Source organism: Bufo gargarizans, chromosome 5 (assembly GCF_014858855.1).
Source record: "Bufo gargarizans isolate SCDJY-AF-19 chromosome 5, ASM1485885v1, whole genome shotgun sequence".
Taxonomy (NCBI): Eukaryota; Metazoa; Chordata; class Amphibia; order Anura; family Bufonidae; genus Bufo; species Bufo gargarizans.
In genome coordinates, this window is record NC_058084.1 from 179156194 (window position 1) to 179177583 (window position 21390).

General features: G+C 43.7%; 1 protein-coding gene across 1 annotated transcript in view; it reads left to right on the forward strand.

Annotated features, from left to right (window-relative positions):
* Window positions 1-21390, forward strand: part of HECW1 (HECT, C2 and WW domain containing E3 ubiquitin protein ligase 1) — a 227039-nt gene that overhangs the window by 95573 nt on the left and 110076 nt on the right. The window contains exons 4-5 of the mRNA XM_044294350.1: window positions 7706-7781; window positions 18009-18178. Coding sequence (XP_044150285.1) covers window positions 7706-7781; window positions 18009-18178 — 246 coding nt within the window. The remainder of the gene's footprint in view (window positions 1-7705; window positions 7782-18008; window positions 18179-21390) is intronic.

Sequence of the window (21390 nt, forward strand, 5' to 3'; positions counted from 1 at the left end):
CATAGTTCACAACATCCGTTTAATTGTGAGTGATGCTCATGCTGAGGATGTGTCATGTTTCGTCTTTAGCGGTTTGCCTACTCCTCTAGTGTTGGGGCTACCCTTGCTCACTAAACATAATCCCACCATTGATTGGCTAGCGAGGCAAATAAATGGTTGGAGTGACTTTTGCAGAGAGAATTGCCTCACAACATCTGTTTCTGAGGTTGCTACTAAGACTGTGCCATCTTTTCTCTCTGAATTTTCGGATGTCTTCTCTGAGAGTGGAGTTCAGGATTTGCCCCCGCACAGGGAGTACGATTGCCCTATTAATCTCATCCTAGGCGCCAAGCTGCCTAAATCTCGTTTATACAATCTTTCCCAACCTGAAAGGATCGCTATGCGTGCTTATATCTCTGAGAGTCTAAGAAAAGGACACATACGACCCTCAAAGTCACCTGTTGCCGCTGGTTTTTTCTTTGTTAAGAAAAAAGATGGTTCTTTAAGACCTTGTCTGGATTTCAGGGAGCTGAACAGTATCACTATTCGTGACCCTTATCCGCTTCCTCTAATCCCGGGCCTGTTTAACCAGGTTGTTGGGGCTAAAGTCTTTTCCAAATTAGATCTAAGAGGGGCATACAACCTGGTCAGGGTCAGAGAAGGAGACGAATGGAAGACGGCCTTCAATACCCCTGAGGGCCATTTTGAAAATTTGGTTATGCCTTTTGGTTTGATGAATGCCCCAGCCGTTTTTCAGCATTTTGTGAACAGCATTTTTTATCATTTGATGGGAAAATTTGTATTAGTGTATTTGGATGACATTTTGATTTTTTCTCCTGATTTCAAAACTCATAAGGAACATTTACGTCAGGTCTTGCTCATTCTGCGGGAGAATAAATTATATGCGAAACTGGAAAAATGTGTGTTTGCGGTTCCAGAAATTCAATTTCTGGGGTTTCTTCTCTCCGCTTCTGGTGTTCGCATGGACCCCGAGAAGGTCCGCGCTGTGCTTGAGTGGGACCTTCCTGAGAATCAGAAGGCGCTGATGCGTTTTTTGGGCTTTGCCAATTATTACAGGAAGTTTATTTTGAATTATTCCTCTATTGTTAAACCACTCACTGATATGACCAGAAAGGGGGTAGATTTTTCTTCTTGGTCGGTAGAGGCGCGTAAGGCTTTTTCTAATATCAAGGAGAGTTTTGCTTCCGCTCCCATCTTGGTGCAACCTGATATTTCTTTACCCTTCATAGTTGAGGTTGATGCTTCTGAGGTGGGTGTGGGTGCGGTCTTGTCTCAGGGTTCCTCTCCTGCCAAATGGCGACCGTGTGCTTTTTTCTCGAAAAAACTCTCCTCCGCAGAGAGAAATTACGATGTGGGAAATAGGGAATTGTTGGCCATCAAGTTGGCTTTTGAGGAATGGCGCCATTGGCTGGAGGGAGCCAGACACCCTATTACCGTGTTTACTGACCATAAAAATCTGGCCTACTTGGAGTCAGCCAAGCGTCTGAACCCGAGACAGGCCAGATGGTCTTTGTTCTTTTCAAGATTTAATTTTGTTGTCACGTTCCGCCCTGGAGTTAAGAATGTGAAGGCAGATGCCCTGTCACGTTGTTTTTCGGGAGGCGGGAATTTTGAAGACCCGGGTCCCATTTTGGCTGAAGGTGTGGTGGTCTCTGCTCTTTTTTTTGAATTGGAGGCAGAGGTGCAGGCAGCCCAGTCAGAGGCTCCTGATCTTTGTCCTCCTGGGAGGTTGTTTGTGCCTCTCGCTTTAAGACACAAGATTTTTAAGGAACACCACGATACGGTCCTTGCTGGGCACCCGGGGGCAAGAGCCACACTGGATCTCATCGCTCGGAGATTCTGGTGGCCTGCGCTTCGTAAGTCGGTTGAGGGTTTTGTGGCAGCCTGCGAGACTTGCGCTCGTGCCAAAGTCCCTCATTCACGGCCATCAGGTCCTCTCCTTCCCTTACCCATTCCTTCCCGTCCTTGGACACATCTGTCCATGGACTTCATAACGGACCTGCCTCGTTCCTCGGGGAAGACTGTGATTCTGGTGGTGGTGGACCGTTTTAGCAAAATGGTGCATTTCATCCCTTTTCCTGGTTTGCCCAATGCTAAGACGCTGGCGCAGGCATTTATTGATCACATTGTCAAATTGCACGGTATTCCTTCAGACATAGTCTCTGATAGGGGCACTCAGTTTGTTTCCAGATTCTGGAAAGCTTTCTGTTCTCGCTTGGGGGTTCGGTTGTCATTCTCTTCTGCTTTCCACCCGCAGTCGAATGGCCAGACAGAGCGCATCAATCAGAATCTGGAGACATATCTGCGCTGTTATGTGGCGGAGAATCAAGAGGATTGGTGTTCTTTTTTGTCCCTTGCTGAGTTTGCTTTAAATAACCGTCATCAGGAGTCCTCTGATAAGTCACCATTATTTGGTGCATATGGGTTTCATCCGCAGTTTGGGACTTTCTCGGGAGAGGGGTCTTCTGGTTTACCTGATGAGGACAGATTCTCCTCGTCTTTGTCATCTATTTGGCAAAAGATTCAGGATAATCTAAAGAGCATGAGTGAGAGATATAAGCGTGTGGCAGATAAGAGACGTGTGCTTGGTCCGGACCTGAATGTTGGTGATCTGGTGTGGTTGTCTACCAAGAATATCAAATTGAAGGTTCCCTCCTGGAAGTTGGGTCCTAGGTTTATTGGGCCTTACAAAATCCTGTCTGTCATCAATCCTGTTGCCTACCGTCTTGATCTTCCTCAGACTTGGAAGATCCATAATGTTTTTCATAAGTCCTTATTGAAACCTTATGTTCAACCCATTGTACCCTCGCCTTTGCCTCCTCCTACGATTATGGTTGATGGGAATCTTGAATTTCAGGTCTCTAGGATTGTGGATTCTCGTCTTGTCCGCGGTTCTCTTCAGTACCTTGTTCATTGGGAGGGTTATGGTCCTGAGGAGAGGATGTGGGTCCCAGTGACAGACATTAAGGCCTCTCGTCTCATCAGGGCTTTCCATAGGTCCCATCCTGAGAAGGTGGGTTCTGAGTGTCTGGAGTCCACTCGTAGAGGGAGGGGTACTGTCACAACCAGACAGCTGAGAAGCTCTGACAGAGGCCTTTCAGAACCTCCTCCTTGAGTTTTCTTTGTTGTGGTATTCAGTTCCTCATCTTGTTAGCCTCTCTCAGCTGTCATGTAGTTGGACTGATTGCTTCCCTTTAAATTCCTCCCCATAATGCTTTACTGGGTGGCTTATAGTTCTTCCTGGAGTGTGTGTGCATGCTGATCCTGTTTCCCAGTCTGCTACAAAGTTAAGTGCTGTACATTTATCTGTTATTTTCTGTTTGGTGACCCTGACTCCCTCCGTGTCTGGTGTAGGGAGCCGGTGGTCGTGTCCCCTCACTATTGTAGGGTGTTCAGGGGTTATATAGTCGAGGTACGTGGATATGCAATCATCCACCTGTGGGATCTTTGCATAGGCTGAGCAGCCAGGGAAAGTGCTAGGTCTTGTGCAGGGGTTTCCCTTTGGTTCCTTAGCTTTGGATCCAGTGAGTCATATATGCATGTTGCTTTGTCTTGTTTCCTGTACACCGTCCGTGACAGTGTATTTTTATTTATTTATTTCAAACTCATTTATATAACGTTAAAGGGGTTTTCAGAAATTCTGATATTGATGACCTATCCTCAGAATAGATCATTAATATCAAATCGGTCAGGGTCTCACATGCAGGACGCCTGCTCCCCCTACCCCTGCTTGCACAACACCGATAGAGGCTGTGCTTGGTATCGCAGCACCCATCCATTTGAATAGGACTAAACTCCACCTAGGCCATGTGACTGATTAACTTGATGTCACTGACCTAGGAAGAGGCCTCATTGCTCACTGGAGTGCCACAACCTCCTCCAACAGCTGATTTGAGGGGTCCCAGAGATCAGATCCCCAACAATCTTTTTGAAGACTTTTCCTGAGGATAGGTCATCAACATCAGAATCTCGGAGATCCCTCAGAGAATTACTTCAGGATTTGTTTAGATTGCTTTCGAGCCTTCTCTTGGAAGTATGTCGGGCAGATTTCCTGAAGTATACCTCCATCATAAAGATTAGTGATTTAATGCATTTTTAAAGGGACACAGTAATACTCCTAAGGCCCCCATACAAACTAGTGTATTGCTGGTCGAACCCACCAAGAATGGCAAGTCCCAGGTGTTGGATCCCCATTAGGGTTGCCACCTTTCCCAACAAAAAATACCGGGCAAGTTAAGCCGCACCCCAAAGGGGAGGGCTTGTGGGGGCGTAGCTTAACACAGGGTGTGAAGTCACTGTCATACTGTGGCTCCCTAGGAATATTAAAGCCCCCATTAGTGCCCCCAGTAATAGTAATGCACCCAGTAATAGTAATGCCCCATTAGCGCACCCAGTAATAGTAATGCCCCCTTTAGTGTGCCCCAGTAAGAGTAAAGACCCTATTAGTGTGCCCCAGTAAGAATAATGCCCCCAGTAAGAATAATGCCCCCATTAGTGCCCCCCAGTAAGAATAATGCCCCCAGTAAGAATAATGCCCCCATTAGTGACCCCCAGTTAGAGTAATGTGGCCCTCATCCACCGGGAATGGTCACTCGGGGCCGGCACACTGACTGTAGAGTGTTGTGGTAGAGTCTGGCACCTTTCCTGGGCCCGGTAACGGAGACTGGGTGAGAGGGGACATTATAGGAAAGGAGCGCAGAAGAAGAGCTGGGGACTGGAGGAGCGCAGGCCAGCGGCTCGTCTCATTGTTATCCGGCCTGATCTGGGAGTGAGAGTGGATCAGTCCCGGTGTGGCCGCCATGCTGTGGAGCGAGGGTTTGCTGCTCTCCTTCAGCAGCGTCTCCGTGCTTCGGCTCCTGACCACCCGCAGCCCCCAGCTCTCCGTATTCCAGTCCTCTTCAGGTTCGAGCCAGTCCTGGAGTGCCGGCCGCTCACAGCTCGCCGCCATTCACTCACCGCCAGCTGTCAGGACCGTGAACGAGCAAGTCAGACAGTCTGCACTGCAGTTTGAAATTAATCCTGTACCCGGGTCTGAGACAAGCTTGTACCCGGGCACAGGATTACAAACCCGGACTGTCCAGGTCATTCCCGTACGGGTGGCAACCCTAATCCCTATACATACATCACCTATAGGCTTCCATAGGTGTACTTATTGTGCAGAAAGATGCGTGGCTGAATTAATGCGTTTTTCTAAGGGAAGTAGTAATGCTTCTTAAGACCCCCATACACATTAGTAGATTGTCGGTCAAACCTACCAAGAACAGCAAGTTCAGACCACAGTATAATGTGTATGAGGACTAAGTTCCACCTAGGCCATGTGACTGACGAAGGTGACGTCACTGGCCTAAGAAGAGGCCGCAGCACTCGCTGGAGCGCTGCAGCCTCCTCGAACAGCAGATCGGCAGGGATCCCAGATGTCAGATCTCCACCCATCTGATATTGGTCACCTATCCTGTGCTGAATGTGTTTACATAATGAGATGTGAACAGAGCCTTACATGCTGTATGTCACATTTGGAGATTTTGTGCTCCGATATATAAATATGTGCTACTATCACTTTAGTCATTTCCTTGCCAATATGTGGCTTTAGGCCCACATCATTTCTGTGAAATGCAAAAACCATTCTGCTTCCAGGTATTTCAGAGGCAGTATTGTTCATCTGTAATCGTAGGCTGCAGAAAAGTGCTATTGTTCCTCATGCCCTGCGCCTGGCAGGGAATACTCTTAGCGATATCCTAGCCAGGACTAAGATTAACTACGGAAAGACAGAAATAGCATCTGTGGCCAGTGAATCAGTGTTCTGCACGACCTTGTTTTACATCTGTTCATGTCTCGTGCATACACTATCCATGCTCGCTCTGCTTAAGCCCTTCAAGGCATGCTAATGTATGAAATGCAAACATGGCAGTCAACTGAAATCAAGATAGAAGACAATCATGTCAGTGCTATGGATATAAGATTTAAACTATCTCAAATTATACTGGAGCTGCATATTGCAATATGGGCCAGGTCAAGCAATATTTTAGTTACCATTGTTAGAAAATCTATCACGTCATGTACACAGAGGTGCTCGGCTTAAACAATTGACTTCCATAATCAGAGACAGTGCTGCATTGGCATTCCTTTGGCTCGGCACAGGACATAATGGACCCACCCCCCCATCTATGCGTGTATGCACATTTGACCAATTGTTTAAATCAGTTTTTTTATGTTAACCATGTCTTTTAAGAATTGTTGGTGATATATTTTTAATTTTCCATGTCCCTTTCTATATTTTACAAAAAATCCTTAATTCCTGCAGTTTTCACACTGACCACTGAGCCTAATAATAGGTTGAAATTTCCTGAACACTTTTCAGCAGTTATCTTATTATCATCACAGGCTGGATTGCAGTGACAGATAACACATCTGTATAGATAACATAGGACCACCATTTGCAATAAGCAATGGTGGCATCTTATTTGCTCCCTCCCTATCCAGTAACCTTTGCACAGGTCACACTGTGTCTAGAAAACTCTCCCATACAAATCATTGAGTCATTTCCTTTCCATTGTGCCTATGCCCGACGTGGCTGCTGTAAAACATATCTCTAAATGTTGTTAACAGTAGCTCAGGCAAGATGGCTGCCTCCATAATCACGCAAGAAAAAATAGAAAGAAAATCTACAACCAGAAAATAAAAATAAAAGAGAAAATAATTAACATTTCTCACTTTATGGTTTTAATTAGTAAAAAATATAGGTGATAGATTTCCTTTAAACTTTGTTGTTATAATTGCACGCATGTCTTTAAGGGGTTTTCCACCTTTAAAGATTGACGACCTATCCTCTGGCTAGGTCTTCAATATCAGATTGGTGGGGGTTCCCACCAATCCACTGTTTGTAGCAGCCACCAGTGCCAGAAACATAACGGTGGACAGAACTGGAAGCAGGAGGTCATAATGGCGTACTGCAGCTCAGTTCTCATTCAAGTAAGTGGCCACTACTCAATGGATGGAGCCCTCCACTGTTTAGTCCCCGGAACCAGTGGTTGCTGCTAAAGTGCTTTTAGTCCGGCTGCCTCTCGGCATGCACTGCCGTACTGCCGACGGAACTCTGCCCCCACCCCCATTATAGTCAATAGGGACGGAGCGGCAGTCCGGGGACACACGTGAACTAGCGTCAGGACGGATCCGACAGGCTGTTCATCCGCCGGAACAGCCTGCCGGAGTCCCCTGCTGTTAGTGTGAAACTAGCCTAACAGAAGCTAGACACAGTTGAAGATTTAAGCGTGCAACCATCTCAGTGAGGTGGACAGGGAAATAAGGAAAAGAACAAACAGCATTATTTTTTATAGTTTAATGGCTATACTAATTTTTTCATTGGATGCAGTTATGAGTATTAACATCCAGGTGTTGATGTGAAAAATGTAGAATATTTTTTATGGGACAACCCCTATAAACATAGCCACCGGTAAATCTTAATCTGAATTATTTTCTTGTGTGAATACAGGTAATGTTTTGTCAGTTTTAGAAGTAGATAAAGTAAAAAGAAATCCCAGTTATAAAGTATCTCGACAGAGTGTGGAAGCATTAGAGTATCCAGGCCTTGTGTCTACTAATGGCAGGCTATGCTACAGTGCTATTGATCCATATTGATTGAGTCTAGAGGGATAGCACCAACTGAAGCTAATATGTAATTGACACCAATCTCACGCTATCTTTATAGATCTTCAAAAGCATTAACAGCGAAGAAGCATCACATGGGCAAGGCAGTCGCAGGCTCATCAGTTTTACCTTATCCGGTAAATATGAGATATTTATTTTTGTCATATTGTCTGTAGATTGGGTTATATGAATGTATGTGTTATGTGTTTGTTTATATGTTTGTGAAAATGAGTAAATTGTGTGTTGGTTATTGGTTGGCCAGTCATACATATTAGGACTTGTTTTGGCTGGCCATTGTATCCAGTATATACCATTATCATTCAAGGTTGACACGGTCATATATACAGGGTGGCACAAGTAGCCTGCCTCCAATGTCTCCAAATCAAACTGCCTAATAGTAAATCTGTCTTAGTTGCCCATAGCAACCAATCAGAGCTCAGCTTTCATGTTTTCAGACCCCCGTAGGAAATGAAAGCTGAGCTCTGATTGGCTGCGATGGGCAGCAGACTTACTATTAGGCCGTTGGATTTGAAGGTATTGGAGGCAGGTAACTTTTTCGTAGGTCACCCTGCGTGTTTGTTTTTATGAAGAAAGGAAAGTTGAGTGTCAAGTAGACGTGAGATGCCTTGAATCAAGGGGAACTAAGGAGCGTCATTAGAATCATGTGTATCTAGAACAAAGCAATACTCATTAAATAATCAGTGTATCTCATAATAATGGTAGAATCTGTTAACCTTATATCAAAAAGAATAACTGTCCAATAAAAAAATAAAAAAGGATTACAAGATTTTAAAGCTTCCTAAATTCACAACGTATATCAATGCTTAAAATAGGTTAAAGGAGAAAATTAAAAATCTCAGACAACCCCTACAATTACTTAAACGGGTTGTCCACATTTTATAAAGTGAGGGCCAATCCTCAGGATAGTCCATCACTCGCTAATCAGTTGGTGCCTATCAGCTCTTCAGCAATAGTTTCAGAACTGGGAACAGACAACTCAGTCTACTTTGTAGTAGACTGAGTTTGTTTCTGCCAGGCTGCTCCCGTTGAGTTCACCACAAAGTAGACGAAGCTGTCTACTTCTAACACCGGACCTATTGCTGAACAGCTACTCCACACCCCTACTGATCAGCTAGACATGGCCTACTGTGAGGAAAGGCCATCACACCTTTGAAATAAAAAATGTGATATACTCTCCCTATTTCCAAGGCGTTCTCCTCTGCGATGGTCTATCACTCCTGCCGCAGCGGGCTTAAACACTGATGGCCTATCCATAGGCCATACATTTTTCCTCTGTGGGTGTGACTTCTGGGACCTGCCAATAGGCACAGTGAAGGGATTGCAAATTCCTGTGAGCTCCGTGTCCTCTACATTGTCTACAGAGGCACAGTGGCATTGTCCGTATGTGTGGCTGTGCCTGGTACTGAAGCGCACCCCAGTTACTTGTGTGGATCTGAATGAGATGAGCTGCACTATCAGGCACAGCTACACAAATGGATAATGCCCCTGTGCCTATTTAAACAATAAAGATGATGGGATAGGCTATCATGATTTAAGTCCGGGGAGCCCCTTTATTATTCATCATTGCCAGACATATACAATGCATTCGGAAAGTCTTCAGACCCTTTTACTTTTTTCACATTTTGTTACGGCCTTGTGCTAAAATAAAATAAAAGTCCTAATCAATCTTCACTCAGTACCCTAAAAGTGAGAACGTGAAAACAGAATTCTAGAAATTTCTGCTAATTTATTACAAAAAAAAAAAAAAAAATTTGCATCAATTTAAGTATTCAGACCCTTTGCTATGATACTTGATATTTAGCTCTGGGGGCTTCCCTTTTCTCTTGATCATCTTTTAGATGTTTCTGCACCTTGGTTGGAGTTAATCTGTGGTAAATTAAGTTGATTGGATATATAAGGTTTCAAAAAATTTCTGCTGCACTGAAAGTTCCCAAATTGGCCTCCATAATTCTTTAATGAAATAAGTTTTTACAAACAGGATTCTTCCTATAGCTGGCTGCCCCGCCAAACTAAGTAATCAGGGTAGAAGGTGACCAAGGGTAGAGAGGTGACCAAGAACCCAATGGTCACTCTTGCGGAGCTCCAAGATCTTGTGTTCAGATGAGGAAAAACCCCAGAAGGTCAACAATTACTGCAGCACTCCACCAATTTGGGCTTTACAGCAGAGTGATCAGAAAAAAGCGCCTCTACCCAGTTAAAGACACATTAAAGTTTGCAAAATAGCATCTAAATTACTCTCAGACTATGAGAAACAAGATTCTCTGGTCTAATGAAACAAAGATTGAACTTTTTGCCCTAAATTCTAATCATCATGTCTGGAGGAAAACAGTCCCTTCTCATCACCTGCCCAATATCATCCCTACAATGAAACATGGTGATGACAGCATCATTCTATGGGCTGTTTTTCAGCTGCTGGTACAAAGAGTCTGGTCAGGATTGAGGGAAAGCTGAATGGAGCAAAGTACAGAGATATCCTTGATGAAAACCTGATCCAGAATTCTCTGGACTTCAGACTGGGCCAAAGATTTACCTCATAGCAAGACAATGACTCTAAGCACACAGCCAAAACAGCACAGAATTTAGGGACAACTCTGTCAATGTCCCTAAGTGGCCCTATCAGAGGCCTGACTTTTACTCAGTCAAACATCTCTGAAGAGCCCTGAAAATGCCTATCCACTGATGGTCCAATCCAACGTGACAGAGCTTCACAAACCATGTGCAGAAGACTGGATGCTGTAATCGCTGCCATAGCTTTCAACTGAGTAGTGAGTAAAGGGTCTGAACACTTATGTCAATGCCACACTTTTGTTTTTACTTTTAAATCATTTAGCAAAGACTTTTGACATTCTGTTTTCACTTTGTCATAATGAGGTATTAAGTGAAAAATTATGGACAAAATTAAATTTTTTATTTTATTTTAGTTCACTGCTGCAACATAAAAAAATGTGAAAAAACTGAAAGGGTCTGAAGACTTTCTACATGCACTGTGAATTTATGTAAATAAAGTATATTAGATTATCAAATGGACTAATAAAAAAAAGAATTGATGGGTAAATGATAACTGTCTTACACTTATATAAAATTATAATATAATGCATTACAAGAGACCGTAATTTCCAACACTTCTTGGGAGTAGGTCAAGTTACCAATGGGAATTTTTGCCACAGATTTTTTAGAACTGACCAACTCTCACTGCAGCTATAGCCATTGTAGTAATAGCATTTGCTATGGGGCCCAGAGGTTGAGGGAGGCCCAGTCAGATGCAAGAACATTTTTGTGGGGAATAACAATATGATGGCTTTTTGATAGAATGTGGGTTTTCTGAGATATGGTGCTATTATACAAACATTTTATTATTTCTACTTATGCTACTGTTTTAATTTTCTTACAATAGGTGGTGGGGGCGCCTTCTTATTTTGCTATGAATTATAGTTACGCCCCTGCTGCACACTATATACTTCCTATTCCAGATATCATTAGTTCTTGTTCCCAAGACCATTTACTTTATTATCAGTACAGAGCTACTGGGATGTAATACAGGATATACAGTGTATAGTAAAATCCAATTAGCACTTAATGATAGAATATACAATAGGGAATATAGTACAGCATCTTTGCCCAAGGCAGTACTATGCATGATAGGTTTAGATACACTGGCTTAGCAGCAGAGTTTCATTGGGAATTACTGAATAATTGTGGTAGCTATCGTTTAGTGAATACCCACATAATGCATAAAATTTCCACCTTAAGACATACTGTCACATATGCTGAATGTGGCCACAGGCCGTACTTTTGCCCTCCATACTGGTCGTATGCCTGTATAATTTTAGTAGCTATCATTTAGTGAATACCCACATAATGCATTCAATTTCCACCTTAAGAAATACTGTCACATATGCTGAATGTGGCCACAGGCCGTACTTTTGCCCTCCATACTGGTGGAATGCCTCAGCATATATTTATTACCTGTATTGGAAAGTACAATAGACTGTGCTTTTCCTACATCTTTTAAAAAAAAAAAGTGTAACATATGTCCAGTGTGTCACCTTTTATATCTAAAAAATACTGACCAGTTTAATCTGAGAAATGCATTAATGTTTGTAAGCAATTTTTAAAAAATTCTACTGTTAGTTCTATATCCGGGGCAGACCGCCATGATTCCATCTCCTAGCCCTGTCTCAATAGTTCCCCTATATACAATAGTGCTAATAAGCTAGTGACATGAACATATTTCCCAACTGTAAAAGAATGTCCCTGTCCATATACTCCCAGTTCTGCCCAGTACCCTTCTTGCCCCACAACTAGTAATTAAAAGCCTCATCAGTGTAATGATGCTCCCTTAGTGCCCTCTCACAGTAAAGATTACCCCTAAGTCTCCACCTACAGTAGTGCCCCCACACAATAAAGGTGTCTGCTTAAAAGATTCCCCCCCACACAGACATGGTGCTCCTAGTGATGCCCCCTTAGAGCTCCCACACAGTACGATGCCCCTTTTGTGTCTCTCAAACAGTATATTTCCCGTTTATGTACCCCTCAGACAGTATAACATTCCCTTATGTGCCCCTCACACTGTTTAAAGTCTCATTATGTACCCCTCACACCATATAATGCCCCTATGTGGGACTCGCTGGTGTGAAAAGGGCCTAAGAGGTTAAATATTAAAATATTTTCAGGTGTGATCTATATTGTCATACATCATTCCACATTTATCATAAATCTTTATGTCTTCAAAAAATCACGCTTATTAGGGGCTTGTTTTGTGTGCTGTACTAGCAGCAGGCTACAGAACAAGTACTCTAAGTACTGTCTTACATTTTAATTCAGTCTCCAGGCTCTGATATAATAGATTTGTTTATTTACTTACATTACATCCTTACTGGTGCTCCGTGAGCACATTGCATATACAGAACAATATGTATACACCACTAAAAAGTGGAAAATAGCCACACATCTTTCCAGTAGTTTGCACAAAATAAGAAGGCTTTTGTACACCAAAAAACTGGTGTTAGCAGGAAAACAAGATCCATCAATGTCTTAATTTTCTTGAAGTAAGACAACTAAGATTAAAAACAGGGGCTGTACTTGATACTATATGATCAAATAGTATCAATGGTGCCAATGTGGCAGAATGCCATGCTACTCTTTAGCATTCTGTTCAGTGCAGGATGTAATGTGACATTAAATACTATCTTGTCAACAAGGGCATAGCTAAAGGCTCATGGACCCTGGTGCAAAAGTTCAGCTTGGGCTCCCCTTCCCTCATTGCTTTTTGGCCAAAGGCAGGGGTGCACCACCAATGAGGCCAGGTGAGGCGATCGAGTCAAGCAGCACCAGGTAGGAGCAAGAGGGGGGGGGGGCAGTGGAAAGGCCATGGGCAATGAGCGCTTTCATTGTGGCAAAGGGGTTCGTTTAAGAAATTGGCATTGGGGTGGCGTTTCAGTTTTTGCCTCAGGCAGCAGAAAGGCTAGGTGCACCCCTGGTAATAATGCCTCCATTGTGCCCATACTAGTAATCATGTTCCCCATAGTCATGTAATCTGTGCCAGTACAAACATACCCCCTTATAACGTGTTCCACTACAAACATACCCCCTTATAACGTGTTCCACTACAAAAATACCCCCTTATAACGTGTTCCAGTACAAAAATACCCCCTTGTAATATGTGTCAATACAAAAAATACCCTTTTTTAACGTGAGCCAGTACAAAAAATACCCCCTTTTAGTATACACCAGTACAAAAATTCCCCCTTATAATGTGTGAGTGCAAAAAAATGTCCCCTAACAATGCATGCCAGTGTAAAAAATTACCCCCCTTATACTAGAACATGCCCCCTTTATGTGTGCCAGTACAAAATGCCCTTATTTAGTGCCCCCAGTAGATGTCCTCATAGTGCTCCTCACCCCTCCCCATAGTGGTCCAATAGCATGGTGCCAAATTAAAAACAATAAACTCATATACTTATCTCCATGCAGCTGATAGTGATGCGGTGCAGGCTTCTTCCAGCCTGTGTCCAGAGCTGTATGCTGCCTGGCTCAGGAGGCACCAGGGGAGCACCCAGGAATTTTGTCTAAGGGGGTCCGAAAAGAAAAAAAGAGGTGCACGTAGCACGCTGTGCAAAAATTGTGGCCCCACCCAGTTTTCTAAGCCCATCCGAAAAATAAAAATGTGGGGTGTGTAGTGCGCCGCACAAAAAAAATTGGCCCCGCCTATTGTTATAAGTCCCTCCTACATATAATAGGCCACTCCTAACAAACACTGTACAGCTGAAATTATATTGTTGAGTATGAAGGTAAGAGTCTCACCCTCATCCTCCATAGACGCACTGTGCTCAATACTCAAGGCCCCGACATAAAGCTCATGTACTCACACTGCCCAACACAGATGCCGTCAAATAGTATCAATGGTGCCAATGTGGCAGAATGCCATGCTACTCTTTAGCATTCTGTTCAGTGCAGGATGTAATGTGACATTAAATACTATCTTGTCAACAAGGGCATAGCTAAAGGCTCATGGACCCTGGTGCAAAAGTTCAGCTTGGGCTCCCCTTCCCTCATTGCTTTGTGGCCAAAGGCAGGGGTGCACCACCAATGAGGCCAGGTGAGGCGATCGAGTCAGGCAGCACCAGGTAGGAGCAAGGGGGGCAGTGGAAAGGCCATGGGCAATGAGCGCTTTCATTGTGGCAAAGGGGTTTGTTTAAGAAATTGGCATTGGGGTGGCGTTTCAGTTTTTGCCTCAGGCAGCAGAAAGGCTAGGTGCACCCCTGGTAATAATGCCTCCATTGTGCCCATACTAGTAATCATGTTCCCCATAGTCATGTAATCTGTGCCAGTACAAAAATACCCCCTTATAACGTGTTCCAGTACAAAAATACCCCCTTATAACGTGTTCCAGTACAAAAATACCCCCTTGTAATATGTGTCAATACAAAAAATACCCTTTTTTAACATGAGCCAGTGCAAAAAATACCCCCTTTTAGTATACACCAGTACAAAAATTCCCCCTTATAATGTGTGAGTGCAAAAAAATGTCCCCTAACAATGCATGCCAGTGTAAAAAATTACCCCCCTTATACTAGAACATGCCCCCTTTATGTGTGCCAGTACAAAATGCCCTTATTTAGTGCCCCCAGTAGATGTCCTCATAGTGCTCCTCACCCCTCCCCATAGTGGTCCAATAGCATGGTGCCAAATTAAAAACAATAAACTCATATACTTATCTCCATGCAGCTGATAGTGATGCGGTGCAGGCTTCTTCCAGCCTGTGTCCAGAGCTGTATGCTGCCTGGCTCAGGAGGCACCAGGGGAGCACCCAGGAATTTTGTCTAAGGGGGTCCGAAAAGAAAAAAAGGGGTGCACGTAGCACGCTGTGCAAAAATTGTGGCCCCACCCAGTTTTCTAAGCCCATCCGAAAAATAAAAATGTGGGGTGTGTAGTGCGCCGCACAAAAAAAATTGGCCCCGCCTATTGTTATAAGTCCCTCCTACATATAATAGGCCACTCCCAACAAACACTGTACAGCTGAAATTATATTGTTGAGTATGAAGGTAAGAGTCTCACCCTCATCCTCCATAGACGCACTGTGCTCAATACTCAAGGCCCCGACATAAAGCTCATGTACTCACACTGCCCTCCACGTAGCTCCGTGACAGGAGCTGTTGCAGTTTTACTTCCTCCTTCCTAGTCCTGAAGGTGCCAAAAGAGGAGTAGAGGAGGAGCTGTGCGATATTGAAGATGTGTAGGTCCGGGTAGGGCCCCGGCTCTACACATCATACAGAGAGGGGAACTGACCGGGGCAAAAACCCTGAAAAAGCTGTCTGAGGATGGTTCTCTTTCCCCTCTCCTCTCAATAGTCCCTCTTTTGGAAGGACAATTCCTCTTTTTGACCTAAGTCCCTCTTTGTTGTGAATGCTGCTCAGCCAATCACTGGCTGCAGCCATGACCTTCCTCAGACAGTAATTGGATCTTTCGCACAGTGAAGCATAAGTGTCCCTCGTTGGCTGTCCAAAAAGTTGGGTGGTATGTCTTTTCCTTGAGATAATTCTGATTTGGCTTATATCCTTAGTCAATTTATTGGAAGATATTATCTGAAGGGTGATCATCATGATGATAGTATGTGTAGAATTGGGATAACAGCATGTGTGGCAGCTTTATTGTTATCTTAATAGATCTAGATAAAGATGTCCACAGAACAGCATTCCACCTATGAGTGTAATGTTAATGCTGTATTTGAGTCACTCATCTACCTTCCACCTCTGGTCGAAGTGAATGGTCTGATTGAGAAAGTCAAGCGAGGCTGTTTGCCACACTGAAAGTCCAAAGAAAGGAGGAAGGAAAAAGTCAGTAGAATAGAACAGAAAAAGAATTCTTGCAGTAACTTAAAAAAAAAAAAAAAACAACAACAACTTGATATATGTCCCTTTAAAGAGTAGGTATAGGTTCCACCTTAAAATGGTTTTTTTGGGCTCCTGATATTAATGATCTACCTGAAACAACACTGCCAATATATATTGCCTAATTTAAAAAAACTTGGAAATAGAAACTTAGGGAATACAGCAATTTATTTTCCATAGGTTCAGGCACAAAGTGTGAAATAGGGGCGTAAGCTTTTGGTGCAAAGGCCTTCAGGGACTGTGATGTAGGTGATACATTCTATGGAAGCACACAGGTTGCCCTATGCAGGGCTGGCTATAGTCAGCTCTAAATAGGTAAAGAATGTTGTTATCTTATGTAACAAACCATTTGGTTTCATATCCAGATCTCTATTTTATAGTCAGGGCATCAGTAAGCATGTAAGTAACTAAGTAACTTTGTAAGTACTGGTCACCATATGCAAAATACTGATGTAATGTTAAAGGGAGTCTGTTACAATGTCTTGTAGGGATAAGGCCTGCTTCACACTTGCGTTGTTAATTCCGGGAATTGAGATCCGGCAGAGGATTTTTGCACATCAGGATGCATCCGTTCCATTAGTATGCGGTTGTGTGGAAAAAAAACAAAACTGTCAATTGGTGACAGATCCGGTTTTATAGGTTCCTAAAAAACTGATCCTACACCATTGACTTACTTTGTTTTCAGTGCCGGATCCGTTTTTATGACTGGACACAAAACCGCAGCTTGTAGAGGTTTTGTGTCCGGTCACAAAATGGAATGCTGACGGAACGGAAGACATACTGACGCATCCTGATCTCTTTCCATTCAGAATGCATGAGGATTAAACAGAAACGTTTTATTCCGGTATTGAGATCCTCTGCCGGATCACAATACCGGAAAACAACAACGCAAGTGTAAAAAAGGCCTAACTCAACCGAATGTAATGAAATATTGTGATACATTGCTTTGGGCTACATTCACACGACTGTATGAATGAGTCCGCATCCGTTCCGCAATTTTGCAGAACGGTTGCAGACCCATTAATTTCTATGGGGCCGCAAAAGATGCGGACAGCACACCGAATCCACAAAACACCACATTCATGTGAATGTAGCCTTATCCTGGAAAAAAGTACTTTTAAAGGACATTTGTCAGCAGTAGGAGCAAAGGGGGGGTTGTCTTTACTCCTAGAGGCTCTGCTCTCTACAACTGCCGTGCCCGCTGCACTTTTAGTGACAGGCTAGACAGAGAAAACATCATCACGCCTGCTGTGCAGCAGTTGTGAAGAGCGAGGAGTCTCTAGGTGTAATGGTAACGCCCCTGTTGCTCCTAGAGACTAATTTGCATATATTACAACTTCATTTTTCTCAGCAATGCGGGCACATATGAACATGGGACCAACACAGATGCCTTCAGCTGCCAAGCGCACATGTAATAGGTCAATCCGTTTCATAGGTACAAACCTGCTGACAGATGCCCTTTAATCCATATGCAAATGAGAAGTTAAGTGCACCAAAGTCAGTAACAAAGCCAATCTGTGCACCCTTTTTCTTCCGATTTCCTCTGCATCCCCCTCCCCCTATGTCTTGATTGACACGGCCTGATTCCTGTATAGTGATCTCTCCTGGCCCTGTCAATCAAGAAGGAGTGAGTGGATGACAGAGGAAACAGGAGGAGCAAGGGGGCACAGAGTGCATTGGGTCTGCCCTGTGTGCACTTAACTGCCCATTTGCTTATGGACTAAAAGTACTTTTTCTCCAGATTGAAGACACAGATCACTAAGTGAAAGGTATCCTTACATTCAGCTCTGCTAGCCCTAAAAGACATTGTACCTGGTTTATTAGTGAATTTCTTAGTGACGGATTCAGATTAATATTTATGAGATATATTCTATACATTTTGTAAAGTTCTATTCTATTTCTATACCTGTGGTTGATAACGTACACATTATTGTCATATTGTTGTATTTTAAGACTTCCAAGCTCTGGGGTTAAAGAAAGGGATGTTCTTCAATCCAGACCCATATCTAAAAATCTCCATTCAGCCTGGAAAACACAGCATCTTCCCCGCACTCCCTCACCATGGCCAAGAGAAAAGATCAAAAATTATCTGCAACACAGTCAATCCTGTGTGGAAAAGAGAGGTATGTCACTGGGGTGTGTGAAAGCGGAAATCCACCAAAAATGATTTTGTCTAACTCAGCTCTAGTAATAGATTGTCGCCAGAGAATGATTATTTAAATAACGTTTTTATGTTAAAGGGGTTTTCCTGGTGTTTAAAGGGTTTCTCCAGGTGTCTTCTAATATTGATGACCTATCCTCATCATAAATCATCAGTATCAGATCACTCCAGATCCAACACCCAGGACCCCCGCCGATCAGCTGTTTGCGGAGGACACAACAGTCTGGTGAGTGCTGCAGCTTACCAAGCACAGCACTGTCCATGGATAGCATATGTGCCTGGTATTGCAGCTCATCCCCATCAGTTTCTGGCTGCGCAGGTTACTGGAATGCCTGCTGCACACGAGGATGTAGCCTAACATAGAAACTTTCAACAGTAGGTCATTTTCTATTGGCACATTCCCTTTAAAGGTAACCTGCCAGTAAGTCCTCTACCTGATTTCATGTAGTTTGTACACTGGTTTCTCCCAGACAGGCACTGCTTTCCCTGCAGAAACACATGAAGAAGTGACCAGCTAAGGCCTCTTGCACACGAACGTTGTGCATACGTTCCGTGCATTGGGGACATCAATTTGCGGTCCCCAATGCACGGGCAACGTCCATGTGGCGGATCGAGTCTAATTCAACTTGAATGGGTCCATGATCCGTCTGCACCACAAAAATATAGAAGTTCTATTTTTTTTGTGGTGCGGAGGCACGGACAGAAACACCACTGAAGCTCTCCGTAGTGCTTCCGTGGAGTTCCGATCCGTGCTTCCGTTCGGCATCTCCGTGATTGCGGACCCATTCAAGTGGCTGTTTTCCCCTGTAACCAAGGCTCCTTTGGATTCCCCAATTACAAGAGAAATAATGGAAAATACAAAACAAAAGGCTCACTGTCCCCAGAGGTCTGTTAATGATCTCCTAGGGGACATATATGTGGTAAAAATATATTTAAAAAAAAATAAGTTGTACAAAAAAAAAATTGTTGTAAAAAAAAAGAAAACACCATTCAAAACCATTTCCATTCACGTAAAACTACTGTATTTTTGCCCTATAAGACGCACCGGCCCATAAGACGCACCTAGGCAATAAGAAAAAAATATTTTCCATTACACCTCAGGTCAGACCAGCAATCAGACCCCCAATGTCAGTAAGACCTCAGATCAGACCCCCAATGCCTCAGATCAACCCCCAACCTTCAGCCATCTATCAGCCTCTATATGTCAGCCATCTATCAGCCCCCATATGTCAGCCATCTATTAATCTATTAGCCCCCATATATTCAGCCATCAGCCCCCACATATCAGCCCCCATATGTCAGCCATCAGCCCCAGTGCAAATACAATTTTAAAAAATTCACTTACCTCTCCTGCTCCTGGGCGCCACCTCTCCTCACCATTGCAATCCTCTACATCCTGCTGTCGGCTGTGTATCGCAGCGCACAGTGTGATGTCACAGAGCGCCCTCACGCTGTGCGCAGCCCTGCACAGCCGATAGCCGAGCCGAAGACCAGAAAGAGGTGAGTACAGAGCCTTCACCGCTTCCCGGTCCTCCAGTACTAATGAAGCGCTTCCATAATGGAAGCGCTTCATTAGTATTCACCCATAAGACGCAGGGGCATTTTTTCCCCACTTATTCCCCCAAATTATTTTGGTTTAAGTTTGCTTATTTAAAAAAATAAAAAGCTCTAGTTTGAAAGTTTTTTATTTTTCTGCTAAAAAAAGTATAAGAACTAAAATTCTCGAAAAACATTATTGTTATTATTAATTATTAAACCGCCATTCCAAGGGGTTTACATACATAATACAAGACAATTACAATAAGTAATGAGTTACAAACTGGTATGGTGAGAGGATCCTGCCCGCATGGGCTTAAAATCTACAAGGTGTGGGAGAAGGACACAGTAGGTGAGGGTAATCCTGGTCATTGGGGTATAGAGGCAGCAGGGTTACTGTCGGTTGTAGGCTTGTCTGAAGAGGTGGGTTTTCAGGTTTCTTTTAAAGGTTTCCGCTGTAGGTAAGAGTCTGATATGTTGGGGTAGAGAGTTCCAGAGTGTAGGGGATGCATGGGATACATTTTGGAGGCGATTGTGGAAATAGGTGATAAGAGGTGAGTAGAGAAGGAGGAGATCATATATGTGAGTATGTATCGGGAAAGTAACTCAGAAATGTATGGAGGAGACAGGTTGTAGACAGCCTTATATGTATTTGTTAGTATTTTATACTGAATTCACTGGGCAATGGGGAGCCAATGAAGGGATTGGCAAAGGGGAGAGGCAGAGGATTAATGGGGGGAGAGGTAGATTAGTCGGGCAGCAGAGTTGAGGATAGATTGGAAGGGTGCAAGCGTGCTAAATGGAAGGCCACAGTGGAGGATGTTACAGTAGTCTAGGTGGGAGCTGATGGAGGCATATACAAGCATGTAGACTCCTGACTGATGAATGCACAGACTCAAGAAATATATTTGAGTTGGAGGCGGAAAGGGCTTGGATGTGCAGACTGAAGGACAGGGCAGAATCCAATGTTACTCCAAGGCAGAAAACTTGGTTGACCGGGGAGAGTGTGTGGCCATTGACCGTGATAAATAGGTCAGTTGGTGGGCTTGAGTGAGATGGGGGAAGGATGATAAATTCTGTTTTATCCATGTTAAGTTTTAGAAAGTGAGAGGAGAAGGAGGATATAGAAGATGGGCATTTTGGGATTCTGGATAGTATTGTGGTGATATCTGGACCAGAGAGGAAAATTTGCATGTCATCAGTCATACTGAAATCCATGAGACTCTATGAACCGTCCCAGGACAAAAGTGTACATTGAAAAGAGCAGGGGTCCTAAGACAGAGCCTTGAGGACAATAATAGAGAGGGGATGAGACGAGGAAGTGGTGTGCGTGTGGGAGACACTACATTTCTGGTCTTTGAAGTATGATGTGATCCAGGAGAGGACCAAGTCTGTAAAGCCAAGAGATGAGAGTTTGTAACAGAAGGGAGTGGTTGATGGCAGGGGCATCTTTAGTATTGATAGCTTCCTGAGCAAGAATTTACTTGGGCCCCCTGGATCCCACCTTGCCACACTGTAGCATGCATTGCGCTGAGACACGAAATGGCCTGCGCTATGCCAAGTCCGCTCAATGTCTGCAACAATAACAATTGATGTCTGCAATAATGATGTCTGAATAAAGAAGCTACATTTTTGGCG